At 44.5% G+C, this 14,021-nt stretch overlaps 1 protein-coding gene across 7 annotated transcripts in view; it reads right to left on the reverse strand.

The window, feature by feature from the left end:
- Window positions 1-14,021, reverse strand: part of LOC133932614 (receptor-type tyrosine-protein phosphatase mu-like) — a 72,390-nt gene that overhangs the window by 25,423 nt on the left and 32,946 nt on the right. For 2 of the 7 annotated variants that reach the window (XM_062379372.1, XM_062379371.1), the window contains exons 15-20: window positions 11,734-11,915; window positions 11,006-11,100; window positions 8,736-8,772; window positions 4,715-4,789; window positions 2,460-2,592; window positions 206-238 (exon numbers count right to left, since the gene is read on the reverse strand). In XM_062379372.1, the coding sequence (XP_062235356.1) occupies window positions 206-238; window positions 2,460-2,592; window positions 4,715-4,789; window positions 8,736-8,772; window positions 11,006-11,100; window positions 11,734-11,915 (555 nt within the window). The remainder of the gene's footprint in view (window positions 1-205; window positions 239-2,459; window positions 2,593-4,714; window positions 4,790-8,735; window positions 8,773-11,005; window positions 11,101-11,733; window positions 11,916-14,021) is intronic. The other 5 variants (XM_062379374.1, XM_062379373.1, XM_062379377.1 and 2 more) reach the window with 3 other exon arrangements.

A 14,021-nucleotide genomic window follows, 5' to 3' on the forward strand; every position in this document is an offset into this window, starting at 1 on the left:
CAGAGGTTTACGGTCTGGATCAGGGGTATAGGGTCTGGATCAGAGGTTTAGGATCTGGATCTAAGGATGAGGATCTGGATCAAAGGATGAGGGTTTGGATCAGAGGATGAGGGTCTGGATCAGGGTACAGGCAAGACACATTCAGAGTTGAGTTGGTAGGGTGAAAGTGACAGGTGAGGGGTCAGAGGTCACATAGGTTACTTACAGGTAGTAAGTGTAGGACTGAGAGTTTCTTCGTCTGAGTGGCGGGGGCAGAGCGGAGGGAGGGATGAAATGGAGGGAAAGAAAAAACAGAAAAACAGAAAAAGGAAAAAAACTGATTAATGTCTCGGAGAGAAAAAACAAACAGATGAGTTAATATATTGTGTGTGGAGGTGGAGGAGTGGAGGGTGATGATTGGCTGATACACGGTGTCAGTCAGTGTGAGGGGGAGGGGACACATCTGATTGGTTAATGTGTGAATGTTTAAGAAGACGGACAGTCACAGTTTCTATATAAAAAGGTCTCAAACATTCAAGTTCATCACATCAGATATATAAAAAGTTTAAATTTGACCCCTGACCCTCAACACTATCCCTTGGATTTGTCCAGGTACAAATCATCGTCTTCAAACGATCAGTATGCAGCAGTCGTAGTACTGAAGTAATGATAGTGGCGTGGAGCCGTATGAAGGTCCCGCCTACAAGTTCCTGACCAATCAGTAGTCGGTCTAAGTCTGTTTTTCTATCATCAAATAGCTAATGAAAACCAAACCGATCAGAAACAGTTGAACAAACATCCGCACAACCTGAAATGACAGAAACATCTTTGACATCTTTAGTTTGCTCCATGTCCCATCTGCTAACATGGAGGAGGAGGTTTATGAGCTATACTGCGGCCAGCCAGCAGGGGGCAATAGGCTTCATCATTATTAAGAGCCTATCGTGAGAACATAAGTGGACTAGTAAATCAAAGTTGTTGCTTCAGGTCTGTTAAGAAGCTCATCACTGTCAGGTCAAAGGTCACAGCCTCGCTGCTTCTCCCGAACCATCAGTAAACATTGTGTTCAGTGACATCACCAGGTGATGCTCCTAACAGAAGAACAAGAGTCCAGACGCTGAGGGAGTTGTTTTAATGATGAGGAACATGAGACACAACGAGCTCTGATCATCCTGCAGCCAATCACAGCCTCCACACGCAGCTTCCTGTTTTCACTGTGACTCTAATGAGTCTGACCTCCGTCTGCTCGCGGAGTGGAAATCAAACGCACCCCGTCAACATTAAAAACCTCATTAGCCACGAACAAACGGCTCTCTACCTTTCTCTCATATCTGTAACACAGATATGAGCTTGATCGACCGACAGATGAGTCCAACTCAAACTCACACTGTGTGTGTGTGTGTGTGTGTGTGTGTGTGTGTCTGTGTGTGTAAAAGAATTTATGTGTGTCTCTGTAGCCTGAAGCCATTCAACTCGAGGCGACTTTGGAAAAAAGAATAAAACGCTCTTTCATCTAAATTTCTCTCTTATCTGCAGAGTTCTATAAACACACAGGCTGTCTCTGTGTAAGAGTGTGTGTGTGTGTAGTGTGTATATATTAGAGTGTGTGTCTCAGTGGGATTGTGGGTTTGATGTTGGAGAATAAAGTGGGTCCACACACAGTTTAATGGTGATTACTGCTGCAATCTGTTCCATTATTCATCCTCATCATCCTCACTGTCTCTAAATGTGTGTGTGTTAGCATCACCTCATTATGTTCACAGTTAGTTTCTTTAGTTCACAGTTTGTAAAGCAGCAGTGAGCAGCACAGTGAGCAGCAGCACAGTGAGCAACACAGTGAGCAACACAGTGAGCAGCAGCACAGTGAGCAGCAGCACAGTGAGCAGCAGCACAGTGAGCAACACAGTGAGCAGCAGCACAGTGAGCAGCAGCACAGTGAGCAGCAGCACAGTGAGCAACACAGTGAGCAGCAGCACAGTGAGCAGCAGCACAGTGAGCAGCACAGTGAGCAGCACAGTGAGCAGCACAGTGAGCAGCACAGTGAGCAGCACAGTGAGCAGCAGCACAGTGAGCAGCAGCACAGTGAGCAGCAGCACAGTGAGCAGCACAGTGAGCAGCACAGTGAGCAGCAGCACAGTGAGCAGCAGCACAGTGAGCAGCAGCACAGTGAGCAGCAGCACAGTGAGCAGCACAGTGAGCAGCACAGTGAGCAACACAGTGAGCAGCACAGTGAGCAGCACAGTGAGCAACACACTAAATTAAATTAATAAAATTAATTTACTGCATCAGTGTTTTTCAATGATCACTGTAGATCTGTGTTTGTTTAAACTTGTATTGATTTAACAAAACATTGCTTCTATTTATTCGATTACAGAAACAGAAAAAAAACAGGAGTCAGACAAAGAGACACGTGTGTGTGTGAGTGAGTGGGTATGTTTGTGTGTGTGTGTGTGTGTGTGTGTGTGTGTGTGTTTTCTTACCGTTTCTTCATCAGCAGGATGACTCCAAGGAAGATGATGATGAAGAGCAGAACGCCAGCGATGGCTCCAGCAATCTTCACCGTGTGATCCGACTGATTCTCCTGCTCTGGTTCTGGTTTTCTGGTCGCAGCTCCTGAAACAATAAACCACTGTCAACCGCTGGTAACTACCATTAACTACTGGTAACTACCATTAAGCAACATTATCTACCACTGGGAAACCTGTCAGCAACATCAGCATCAGAAAGCAGCTTCGGTCCCGTTGACATCGACTGGTTAATTTATATACGTATATAAAGATATGATAATAATTTATAATCAACATAAGTGAAAAACTGATCAAAGAAATTGATAAATGATTTGTTGATAATTGATAATTAAGTGTGTGTTTGATAGTAGTGTGTTTGATAGTTGAACATGTTGAAGATGATGAGCCCAGAGTCCTTCTCCCCTCACTGAATAATGTGATGGGATGTCAGCGCCATGAAAAACCCATTACCCTGCTGTGTGTGTGTGTGTGTGTGTGTGTGTGTGTGTGTGTGTCTCTCTCAGTGTAATATCCTTCCAGATGACTCTGTAGATGAGAAACGTTCAGGACACGACGTTACTGTTGAGCTGTGTAATGTGTCATTTTAGACCTACTACACTTTTCCAATCAGAACCTGACAGCAGCCATCAGTCACTGTGTGTGTGTGTGTGTGTGTGTGTGTGTGTGTGTGTATGAGTGTGTGTATGTGTGTGTGTGTGCATTAAACTGGTCAGAAAAAAATATTTAAAATTAGAAACAAAACGTTCTCATTGTGGTGGTTTATGTTTCCCTCACAATAATATTAATAATAATCATTATTATTTAATGAATGAATGTATTATCTGACAGCAGTCGATCTTACTATAACCTGGTTGAGTTCCCCACAGAACCAGTAGAAACACCAGTGGAACCAGCTCTGTTTTGTTCTGGTGTTTAACTGAAAAACAAACTGACCGAGAGAACCTGTTCACACCTGGTGACTCGAGGGCTCCCTTGAGGCTCCGCCCACAGTGACACGTTTTCAGGTTAAAACTAAAAAAATCTTCGCACATGGAAACAATCAAACGCACAGGAAGTGCTACTGACGGGAAGTGCTACTGACAGGAAGTGTGAGCGACGCTTTGTCACCGCTGGTAGGCGAGTCACGTGACTGATGAGAACCAATCAGGTACAGATTGTGGGCGTTTGCCTGATCGTTTAATAAAGTCTGTTTGGTCCAGACTAGAACACAACCCAGAGTTTCAAACTAAAACGAGGACAGTCTCCAGCAGGTGTAACCTTGGCCACATGGATGTGTTTTATAACTGAAAAGTTTCAGTGTGGGCGGAGTCTGAGACGTTAACAGCAGGTGTGAACAAAAAGATTTCAGGTGAAATAAGGTGTTTTTTTATCACCCCCCCAGAAGAAGAGCGAGACTCACTGTTTCCAGTTTAAAGGATATGAAAGCACTGCTTTGAAGGCAGCATTTATATATATATAAATATATATGTGGGTGTGTGTGTGTGTCACAATAGGCCATAGAGAAGCTGTTCAAAAGTCTGCTTCAGGGCTTCAACCAGTAATGCTGACTGGGAGGTGTGTGTCTCTGTGTCTGTGTGTGTGTGTGTGTGTGTGTTAGTGGGTGTGTGTGTGTGTGTCTGTGTGTGTGTGTGTGTATATAAGGCAGACAGCTGTTTAGAGTATTTGAGGCCTGCGAGCGACACACAATCTCTCATAAACACATAAACATATACATCGATGGAAAGTTTACACCTTTAGGCTTGTAAATATTTAAATCTAATATTTTATTTAAATCTAATTTCCTACCAGCTGCGTGTCTAACCCTAACCCTAACCCTTTATTTTGACAGACTGACTCAAGTTGTTTTTATTTCAGTCATTAATAGGAAAAACAGTTTGAATAATTAGAGATACAAAGGAAGTGACAAGCTCAGTGCAACTGTGGCTGCGTGGAATTAGTGAGTTTCTCTGAAGAACCTTCTCAACCGAGAGAAACGACCTGAAGTGTTTCATAAAGATCTGTTCTCCTTCTCTGAAGGAGGAGGAAAGGAGCCTCAATGCTTCCTAACTTATCTCCTTAGCAGAGGAATCATCAGACCAACAGGAAATAAATCTGTGTGTGTGTTCTTGTGTGTGTGTGTGTGCCAGTATGTGTTTCTGTGTGTGTGTGTGTGTGTGTGTGTGTCTGAACATGGACCGTTTCTATGTGTCTGTTGTGTTTTGTCTGACCTGTCAGCTGCTTGTCGCCTGCTGCCGGGGCGACTCGGATATACGGCGTCGTGAGCTGGGTGACGATTATAGCAGCTGTTCATCCAGGAAGGCATGCAGAGAGAGAGACAGTCAGATAGACAGGCAGAGAGAGAGAGAGTAAGTCAGATAGACAGGCAGAGAGAGAGACAGGCAGAGAGAGAGACAGTCAGATAGACAGGCAGAGAGAGAGACAGTCAGATAGACAGGCAGAGAGAGAGACAGTCAGATAGACAGGCAGAGAGAGAGACAGTCAGATAGACAGGCAGAGAGAGAGACAGTCAGATAGACAGGCAGAGAGAGAGACAGTCGGATAGACAGGCAGAGAGAGAGAGAGTAAGTCAGATAGACAGGCAGAGAGAGAGACAGGCAGAGAGAGAGACAGTCAGATAGACAGGCAGAGAGAGAGACAGTCAGATAGACAGGCAGAGAGAGACAGTCAGATAGACAGGCAGAGAGAGAGAGAGTAAGTCAGATAGACAGGCAGAGAGAGAGACAGGCAGAGAGAGAGACAGTCAGATAGACAGGCAGAGAGAGAGAGAGTAAGTCAGATAGACAGGCAGAGAGAGAGACAGGCAGAGAGAGAGACAGTCAGATAGACAGGCAGAGAGAGAGACAGTCAAATAGACAGGCAGAGAGAGAAACAGGCAGAGAGAGAGACAGTCAGATAGACAGGCAGAGAGAGAGACAGTCAGATAGACAGGCAGAGAGAGACAGTCAGATAGACAGGTAGAGAGAGAGACAGGTTGCAAAAGTGGTTTAACTTGAGGCAGAAACATTAGTAACATCATCCTGCTCTGCTGACATCCTCACAACCTGTCTCACATCCTCACAACCTGTCTCACATCATCACCACCTGTCTCACATCATCACAAACTGTCTCACATCATCACAAACTGTCTCACATCATCACAAAATGTCTCACATCATCACAACCTGTCTCACATCATCACCACCTGTCTCACATCATCACAACCTGTCTCATATCATCACCACCTGTCTCACATCATCACAAACTGTCTCACATCATCACAAACTGTCTCACATCATCACAAAATGTCTCACATCATCACAACCTGTCTCACATCATCACCACCTGTCTCACATCATCACAACCTGTCTCACATCATCACAACCTGTCTCACATCATCACCACCTGTCTCACATCATCACAAACTGTCTCACATCATCACAACCTGTCTCACATCATCACAACCTGTCTCACATCATCACAAACTGTCTCACATCATCACAACCTGTCTCACATCATCACAACCTGTCTCACATCTTCACCACCTGTCTCACATCATCACAACCTGTCTCATATCATCACCACCTGTCTCAAATCATCACAACCTGTCTCACATCATCACCACCTGTCTCACATCATCACAAAATGTCTCACATCATCACAAACTGTCTCACATCATCACAAACTGTCTCACATCATCACCACCTGTCTCACATCATCACCACCTGTCTCACATCCTCACAACCTGTCTCACATCATCACAAACTGTCTCACATCATCACAACCTGTCTCACATCATCACAACCTGTCTCACATCATCACCACCTGTCTCACATCATCACCACCTGTCTCACATCCTCACAACCTGTCTCACATCATCACAAACTGTCTCACATCATCACAACCTGTCTCACATCATCACAACCTGTCTCACATCATCACAAAATGTCTCACATCATCACAAACTGTCTCACATCATCACAAACTGTCTCACATCATCACCACCTGTCTCACATCATCACCACCTGTCTCACATCCTCACAACCTGTCTCACATCATCACAAACTGTCTCACATCATCACAAAATGTCTCACATCATCACAACCTGTCTCAAATCATCACAACCTGTCTCACATCACCACAACCTGTCTCACATCATCACAAACTGTCTCACATCATCACAAACTGTCTCACATCATCACAACCTGTCTCACATCATCACAAACTGTCTCACATCATCACCACCTGTCTCACATCATCACAAACTGTCTCACATCATCACAACCTGTCTCACATCATCACCACCTGTCTCACATCATCACAACCTGTCTCACATCATCACCACCTGTCTCACATCATCACAAACTGTCTCACATCATCACCACCTGTCTCACATCATCACCACCTGTCTCAAATCATCACAACCTGTCTCACATCACCACAACCTGTCTCACATCATCACAACCTGTCTCACATCATCACAACCTGTCTCACATCATCACAACCTGTCTCACATCATCACAACCTGTCTCACATCATCACAAACTGTCTCACATCATCACAACCTGTCTCACATCATCACAACCTGTCTCACATCATCACAACCTGTCTCACATCACCACAACCTGTCTCACATCATCACAACCTGTCTCACATCATCACAACCTGTCTCACATCATCACCACCTGTCTCAAATCATCACAACCTGTCTCACATCACCACAACCTGTCTCACATCATCACAACCTGTCTCACATCATCACAACCTGTCTCACATCATCACAACCTGTCTCACATCATCACAGCCTGTCTCACATCATCACAAACTGTCTCACATCATCACAACCTGTCTCACATCATCACAACCTGTCTCACATCATCACAAACTGTCTCACATCATCACAACCTGTCTCACATCATCACAACCTGTCTCACATCTTCACCACCTGTCTCACATCATCACAACCTGTCTCACATCATCACAACCTGTCTCACATCATCACAACCTGTCACATCATCACCAACTGTCTCACATCATCACAACCTGTCTCACATCATCACAACCTGTCTCACTGTCACATCAAACTGAACCATATCATTAAATCACTCAGTGAGATGATGTCATCAGAGCAGAGAAACACACCTGAAAGAGAAGCTCGTTAATCAATCAGTCAATCAGGTGTTAGTGAGGTCACACATGATGTCATGATGAGGTGTTATGTTGAAGCGGTTGTCGTGATGACAGTGAGAACAGATGATGTCGTGAGTCTGAGGATCTGATCCAGAACCTGCCAACACGCCAACTGAGACGTGTTCACTTCAGCTACGCTCTGCAAGGCATCGTGGGTAAAGGAGGGAGGGACCCCTGGGAGATCTGGTTTGTTGCTGCCGCCTGACTGACAGGTGTCAGGGGACCACCAGAGCCAATCAGCATCAGGTGTCGTTAGCTACCAGAACTGTGCTTCAATCAACGCTGATTAAAGCAGAGTGTGTGTGTTTGTGTGTGTTTGTGTGAGTGTGTGTGTGTGTTTGTTTGTGTGTTTTTGTGTGTGTGTTGTAGCTTGTTTAGCTGCAGGGTTTAACAGCTCTCTGGATGCACATACAATCCTAGTCATTAGCCTTGTGTTAGCCTAGCATTAACGAAGGGCGTAGTGTGTGTGTGTGTGCAAGGACAAAGACATCAGGTCGTCCTGTCGCTGGAGGACGGAGTGAGGGACAGGTGTCGGGAACTAACAACCATCTGTGGGTCATTATACTTCTGGATGGGACCAGCATGCTAACCATTAGCCTAGCACTCCAACAGCTAACTGCCATCTGTGTCTCATTACTCAGAACCTCCTGTTAGCTAGTGGCTAATTTAGCAGTGAAATCCAGCACAGCAGAAACCAGGTCTACACAGCTAACTGTGCTAACGCTAACAGAGCAACACTCAACTACATAATCGAAATAAAAGGTTATGAATTCAAAGTTAAATGTCCTTTTAGATAAATAATGTTTTAAAAATCAAACTAAATATTTCTTATATTCTAAACATTATTTTAAAATAAAAGTAAAAGTAGTTGAGATCTGTACTGATGCATGTGACATGTAATTAAGCAATAAGACCTGCTGGTGGCGGGCTGATTTAAAAAGTAAGACAGGCCCCTCGTCTTTCATAAATAATAATGTTCGTTCCACCTTTAAAAAAAAAATTAACTAATGCCTCTCAAAATATTATTTACCTTAAACATTTAAATGAACTAGATTTCATTACCTTTAGTGGCCACTCGCACACAGTCGATCTTTGTCTCCTGTTAGAGAGAGAAGAGAATTAGTTTCCTGTCAACACCAAACCCCCCCCACACACACACAATCACGCACACGCACACACGCACACAGTCGTAAACGGAGCGGACAGAAGGCAAATGGCTGTGGATCAGTGCCTGTGCTGGCACACTTTAAAAATAACACACATGTACACACATTCAGACACACGCAGATTGTGTTGTTTTGTGTGTTAATTATTGACACTGTGGGGTTTATAATTGGTGTGTGTGTTGAATAATGCAGCAACAGTAGTGCTTTTTACTGTCACCAAACCACAGAGACACTCTGCTGCTGTGTGTGTGTTTGTGTGTATGAGCATGAATATTCATGAGCTCTTGAGGTTAATTTGTCGTCTATTTGTTAAAACCAGAAAGACGCAAGATGTTCTCTCTCGCCTTTCACCAAAACTGTGTGTAATAGCAAACAATTACCTTTTCACACATATTTGACAAAGTGCACACAGTGCCACACACACACAGACCCACTGCAGCCTATTAGTGCCGCGGGTCAGGCTGCTGGAACTAGCTCTACTCATATTAAACTGTGAGTGTGTGTGTGTGTGTGTGGGCATGTCTATCTATAGTTATGAGGGCCAATTTTGGTTCTATCCCATCATTGTGAGGATATTTTGGTTGGTGCACACAAATGAAATTGGCTTTTTGGGGCTTTAGACTTAGTTTTAGAGTAAGATTAGGTTTATGTTAGGGTTAGGCATTTAGATGTGATGGTTAGTGTTAGGAGCTAGGGAATGCATTATGTCAATGAGTGTCCTCACAAGTATAGACAGACACACACATGTACAGTGTGTGTGTGTGTGTGTGTGTGTGTGCTGGACCTCTCTGTCTAGGTTTCGCTTCTCTGATTTATTATGACAGACAGCAGAGAAAAGTGAAGGAAATTGAAAGGAGAGAATAATGTGAAGTGTTTTTTTGTTCTGGCAACGTCGAGCTCTGCTGAACACTGTGATTGGATCCTGACAGCCACCAGCCCCCCCCATCCAGACACTGGTTCCTCCTCATTAACTAAGTGGAAGACAGCCCATGGTTGATCAGAAGCTCCTTTAAACCAGTCCTCCTTTTATCACCTCTGACGTCCATCAATAAAAAACATCCACAATACAATGAACTAAAACTGAGGACAGGTGGACTACGTGTCACCAGAGGACAGGTGGACTACGTGTCCCCAGAGGACAGGTGAGCTACGTGTCACCAGAGGACAGGTGGACTACACGTCACCAGAGGACAGGTGAACTACGTGTCACCAGAGGACAGGTGAGCTACGTGTCACCAGAGGACAGGTGGACTACACGTCACCAGAGGACAGGTGAACTACACGTCACCAGAGGACAGGTGGACTACACGTCACCAGAGGACAGGTGGACTACGTGTCACCAGAGGACAGGTGGACTACATGTCACCAGAGGACAGGTGAGCTACGTGTCACCAGAGGACAGGTGAACTACACGTCACCAGAGGACAGGTGGACTACGTGTCACCAGAGGACAGGTGGACTACACGTCACCAGAGGACAGGTGAGCTACGTGTCACCAGAGGACAGGTGGACTACACGTCACCAGAGGACAGGTGAACTACACGTCACCAGAGGACAGGTGGACTACACGTCACCAGAGGTCAGGTGGACTACGTGTCACCAGAGGACAGGTGAGCTACGTGTCACCAGAGGACAGGTGGACTACGTGTCCCCAGAGGACAGGTGAGCTACGTGTCACCAGAGGACAGGTGGACTACACGTCACCAGAGGTCAGGTGGACTACGTGTCACCAGAGGACAGGTGGACTACGTGTCATCAGAGGACAGGTGAGCTACGTGTCACCAGAGGACAGGTGAACTACACGTCACCAGAGGACAGGTGAGCTACGTGTCACCAGAGGACAGGTGGACTACGTGTCACCAGAGGACAGGTGAACTACACGTCACCAGAGGACAGGTGGACTACGTGTCACCAGAGGACAGGTGAGCTACGTGTCACCAGAGGACAGGTGGACTACACGTCACCAGAGGACAGGTGAGCTACGTGTCACCAGAGGACATGTGGACTACGTGTCACCAGAGGACAGGTGGACTACGTGTCACCAGAGGACAGGTGAGCTACGTGTCACCAGAGGACAGGTGGACTACACGTCACCAGAGGACAGGTGAGCTACGTGTCACCAGAGGACAGGTGGACTACGTGGCACCAGAGGACAGGTGGACTCACCCCATTGGCAGTGCTGACGGCCTGATAGTAGATACCATAACTCTTATGAGGCAGCAGAGGAGCGTTCCAGTAACCACTGTACGTCCTGTTGTCACCTGTTAAACACACAAACACACACACACTCAAGTAAATAGGCATACTTAACTAACAAGGTAACTGTCCAGCCAGAATCATACAAACTAACTTACTAAATAACTAACCTACTAACTAACTTACTACAGGACTGAGTAAGATGCTGATTGGCTACCTGCCAGCTGACTGACAGTTGAACTCCTATCAGTTACTTATGAAGCAGCACTCTGAGAAACATACGGACTTGTTGCTGGCGATGAAAGTCATCAAGCTTACTAACCTAACTCTACTAACAGAGGCTAACAAACTAGTATCGCATGTGGCTTAAAAACTAGTTTACTAACTAGTTTGGCAACTAAAGCACTATTAATATAACATAGAAGTTAGCAAACTAAACAGGTTGGTAAGCAGCTAATTGTAAAACAATATACCGACTGGTTAATAATTAACAAGTCGTTACTGAGAAATGAATGAAGTAGGTGAACTAATTCAATAAATCAACCATTTAGCTAGCTAGCTAACTGACTGAAAAATGTCCTATTTTACTAACAAGCTCAGAACTTAAGTCAAAGGTTACAGGCTGATTGACTGATTTCCTTTCACACTGCAGTCATTAGCTACATATGTGTATTTTAATTGGCAGGCTGGTGACTGACCGACACAGAAGGGTATGGGGCTCCTCATCTCACTCATCGGCAGCTCTGCGCTGAAGTAATACTGCGAGTTGAGCAACGTCGCGTTCTGGAAGTGAATGGGCACCGGGTAACAACGCAGGATCTCTGCAGTACCTCTGCTATGCCTGCGGGGGCGCTCCTCCTCCACCACCACCTGGTACTTACTGAAGACAGATGACAGACAGTTCATTCATCAGTTAGTTGGTTATATTACATTTAGCCAATGATATCTCTAAGGAGACAGATTTATTCCACCTGGCTAAAAGAGCTGCTAGTCATTCAATTAGTAGACACTAGCTAGTTAACTAGTTAGTTTGAGCTAATCAGAGTATATCTAGTTAAGCCCTCCATCACTGGTTAGTCTTTAGTTAGTGAGCTAACCATGTGTAACCAGGTCATCAGTTAACCTTCGTTTCTAAATTAACTTGATCATTTGTTCTTATGATACTTTGTGTTTTGCTGTTTTCACGAGAACACTTCATATGAATTGTTAGCAGTGGTAGGAAGTAACGAAGTACAAATACTGTGTTACTGTTCGTAAGTTGATTTTTCACATGTCAACATCAACGCGAGCACATTCCCCATCGTTCTATTCCCTTCAGTTGATCCCGGTGCCCGTGCAGGAGCTCGGCTCAGGTCAGTCTTTAGTATTCGGTCTGAAATTTGGCAGCAAAGTGACTCCAGGGATTTTGTGTTCTCTGTACTAGCACTGTGCAGGTTGTTAACGAAAGAGAAACTCTCTCATGTTGTGTGCCTAAAACAATTTGTCAGTGGTTATACTGTGGTCTATTAGTGATCTTAGGAAGACACAAGAGGCCCTTGTTTATTCCGTTGTGTTGGTTCTTTGTTGTCCCTAGAAGATCAGATGCACTAGTCCAATACTGATTGAACCTCAGCTTCAAGGATTCGAAATGTTTACAAATATACCTTATATGTATATTTTGTAATCATTTTTCAGTCAGTTGAAATAAATCCTGATGAGGATAATTTTGGCTTGTTCTGTGTCTGTATATGCCTACGATAAAAAGCATTTAGCATGTTTAAGTTTGTAACTTGTACTTTTACTTTTGATACTTATGGTTAGGGTTACATTTTGACACCAGATACTTTTGATACTTAAGTACATTTAACATGAGCTACTTTAAGACTTTCCTCAAGTCTTTTTCTTACGGGTGACTTTACTTTACCGAAGTCACTTTCAGGTAAGATATCTGCACTTTTACGCAAGTATGGTTTTGAAGTACTTTATACACCACTGATGGTTAGCCTCTATAGCTTCAGCGCTAACTAACATTATTATGTTGCGGTTGCCCAGCAGCAGTGATTTCACGACTATCCCATTGAACGTGAACATTGTAACCACGACTTCCCGAGGTCCATTTGAAGGCGGCACTTATCCAGGTGCATTTTGGGAAATGTAGGCTCAACTGTTAGAAGTGGACTCCTCTCAGGATCTTGTGAATTGAAGCGTTGAGTCTTGATGCAGTCGGAGAACGTGGACTTGATTCCTGTTCACACGCGACTCTGACACGTGAACGTTCTGGTGAGCTGGTCGTCCAGCTGTTGGCTCATTATTCAGCCTCAGAGAAGGTCAGCTCTGCCTCTCCTCCATCACCCTCCTCTTCTCTTTTATTAACTCTCTCTCTGTAACTTTACAACCGTCTGAAACTAAACGGATAATTCATTTCGTCCTGTCTCTGCAGGTATTAAATCCTTTATGTAGATAAAATACATTAAGACACAAGAGTCTGCAGGAGCTGACTCGAACTTAAATGAATCCCACTTCACTTCCACCATGAAAACAAGATGGAGGCCGATACCTGGTGGTGTCATGAACGATGCTTGTTACCATGGAGATTTAATGTTTCTCGAGAACTTCATTACATTTTTCTTCTGTTGAGTAAAAGGAGCTGAAATGAAACCGGTGGAGATGAGATACCATGAGAAGGATGTGAATATGATGACAGGTGATCTGTGTTTATTCTGACGGACAGAACTACAGAAATTTGACATATGAAGATGGACGACACATCTTCACGTCTTTCTGTTAATATCTCCGATACGAACGCTGCCTTCTTGTGGAAACGACACAGACTGAGCAGTAGTGATCGTGGGTGGAGCCACTGTATCATGGTCCCGCCCATACATGCTCTCAACCAATCCTAAGTCAGGTGCAGTCTGTTTAGTATCTTCAAACCAATCTGATCAGAAACACTAGAACAAACTGAGAGAGATAAGAACGACCTGAAATGACAGAAACACTTATTAAA

The sequence above is a fragment of the Platichthys flesus genome, chromosome 21 (genome assembly GCF_949316205.1).
Source record: "Platichthys flesus chromosome 21, fPlaFle2.1, whole genome shotgun sequence".
Classification (NCBI taxonomy): Eukaryota; Metazoa; Chordata; class Actinopteri; order Pleuronectiformes; family Pleuronectidae; genus Platichthys; species Platichthys flesus.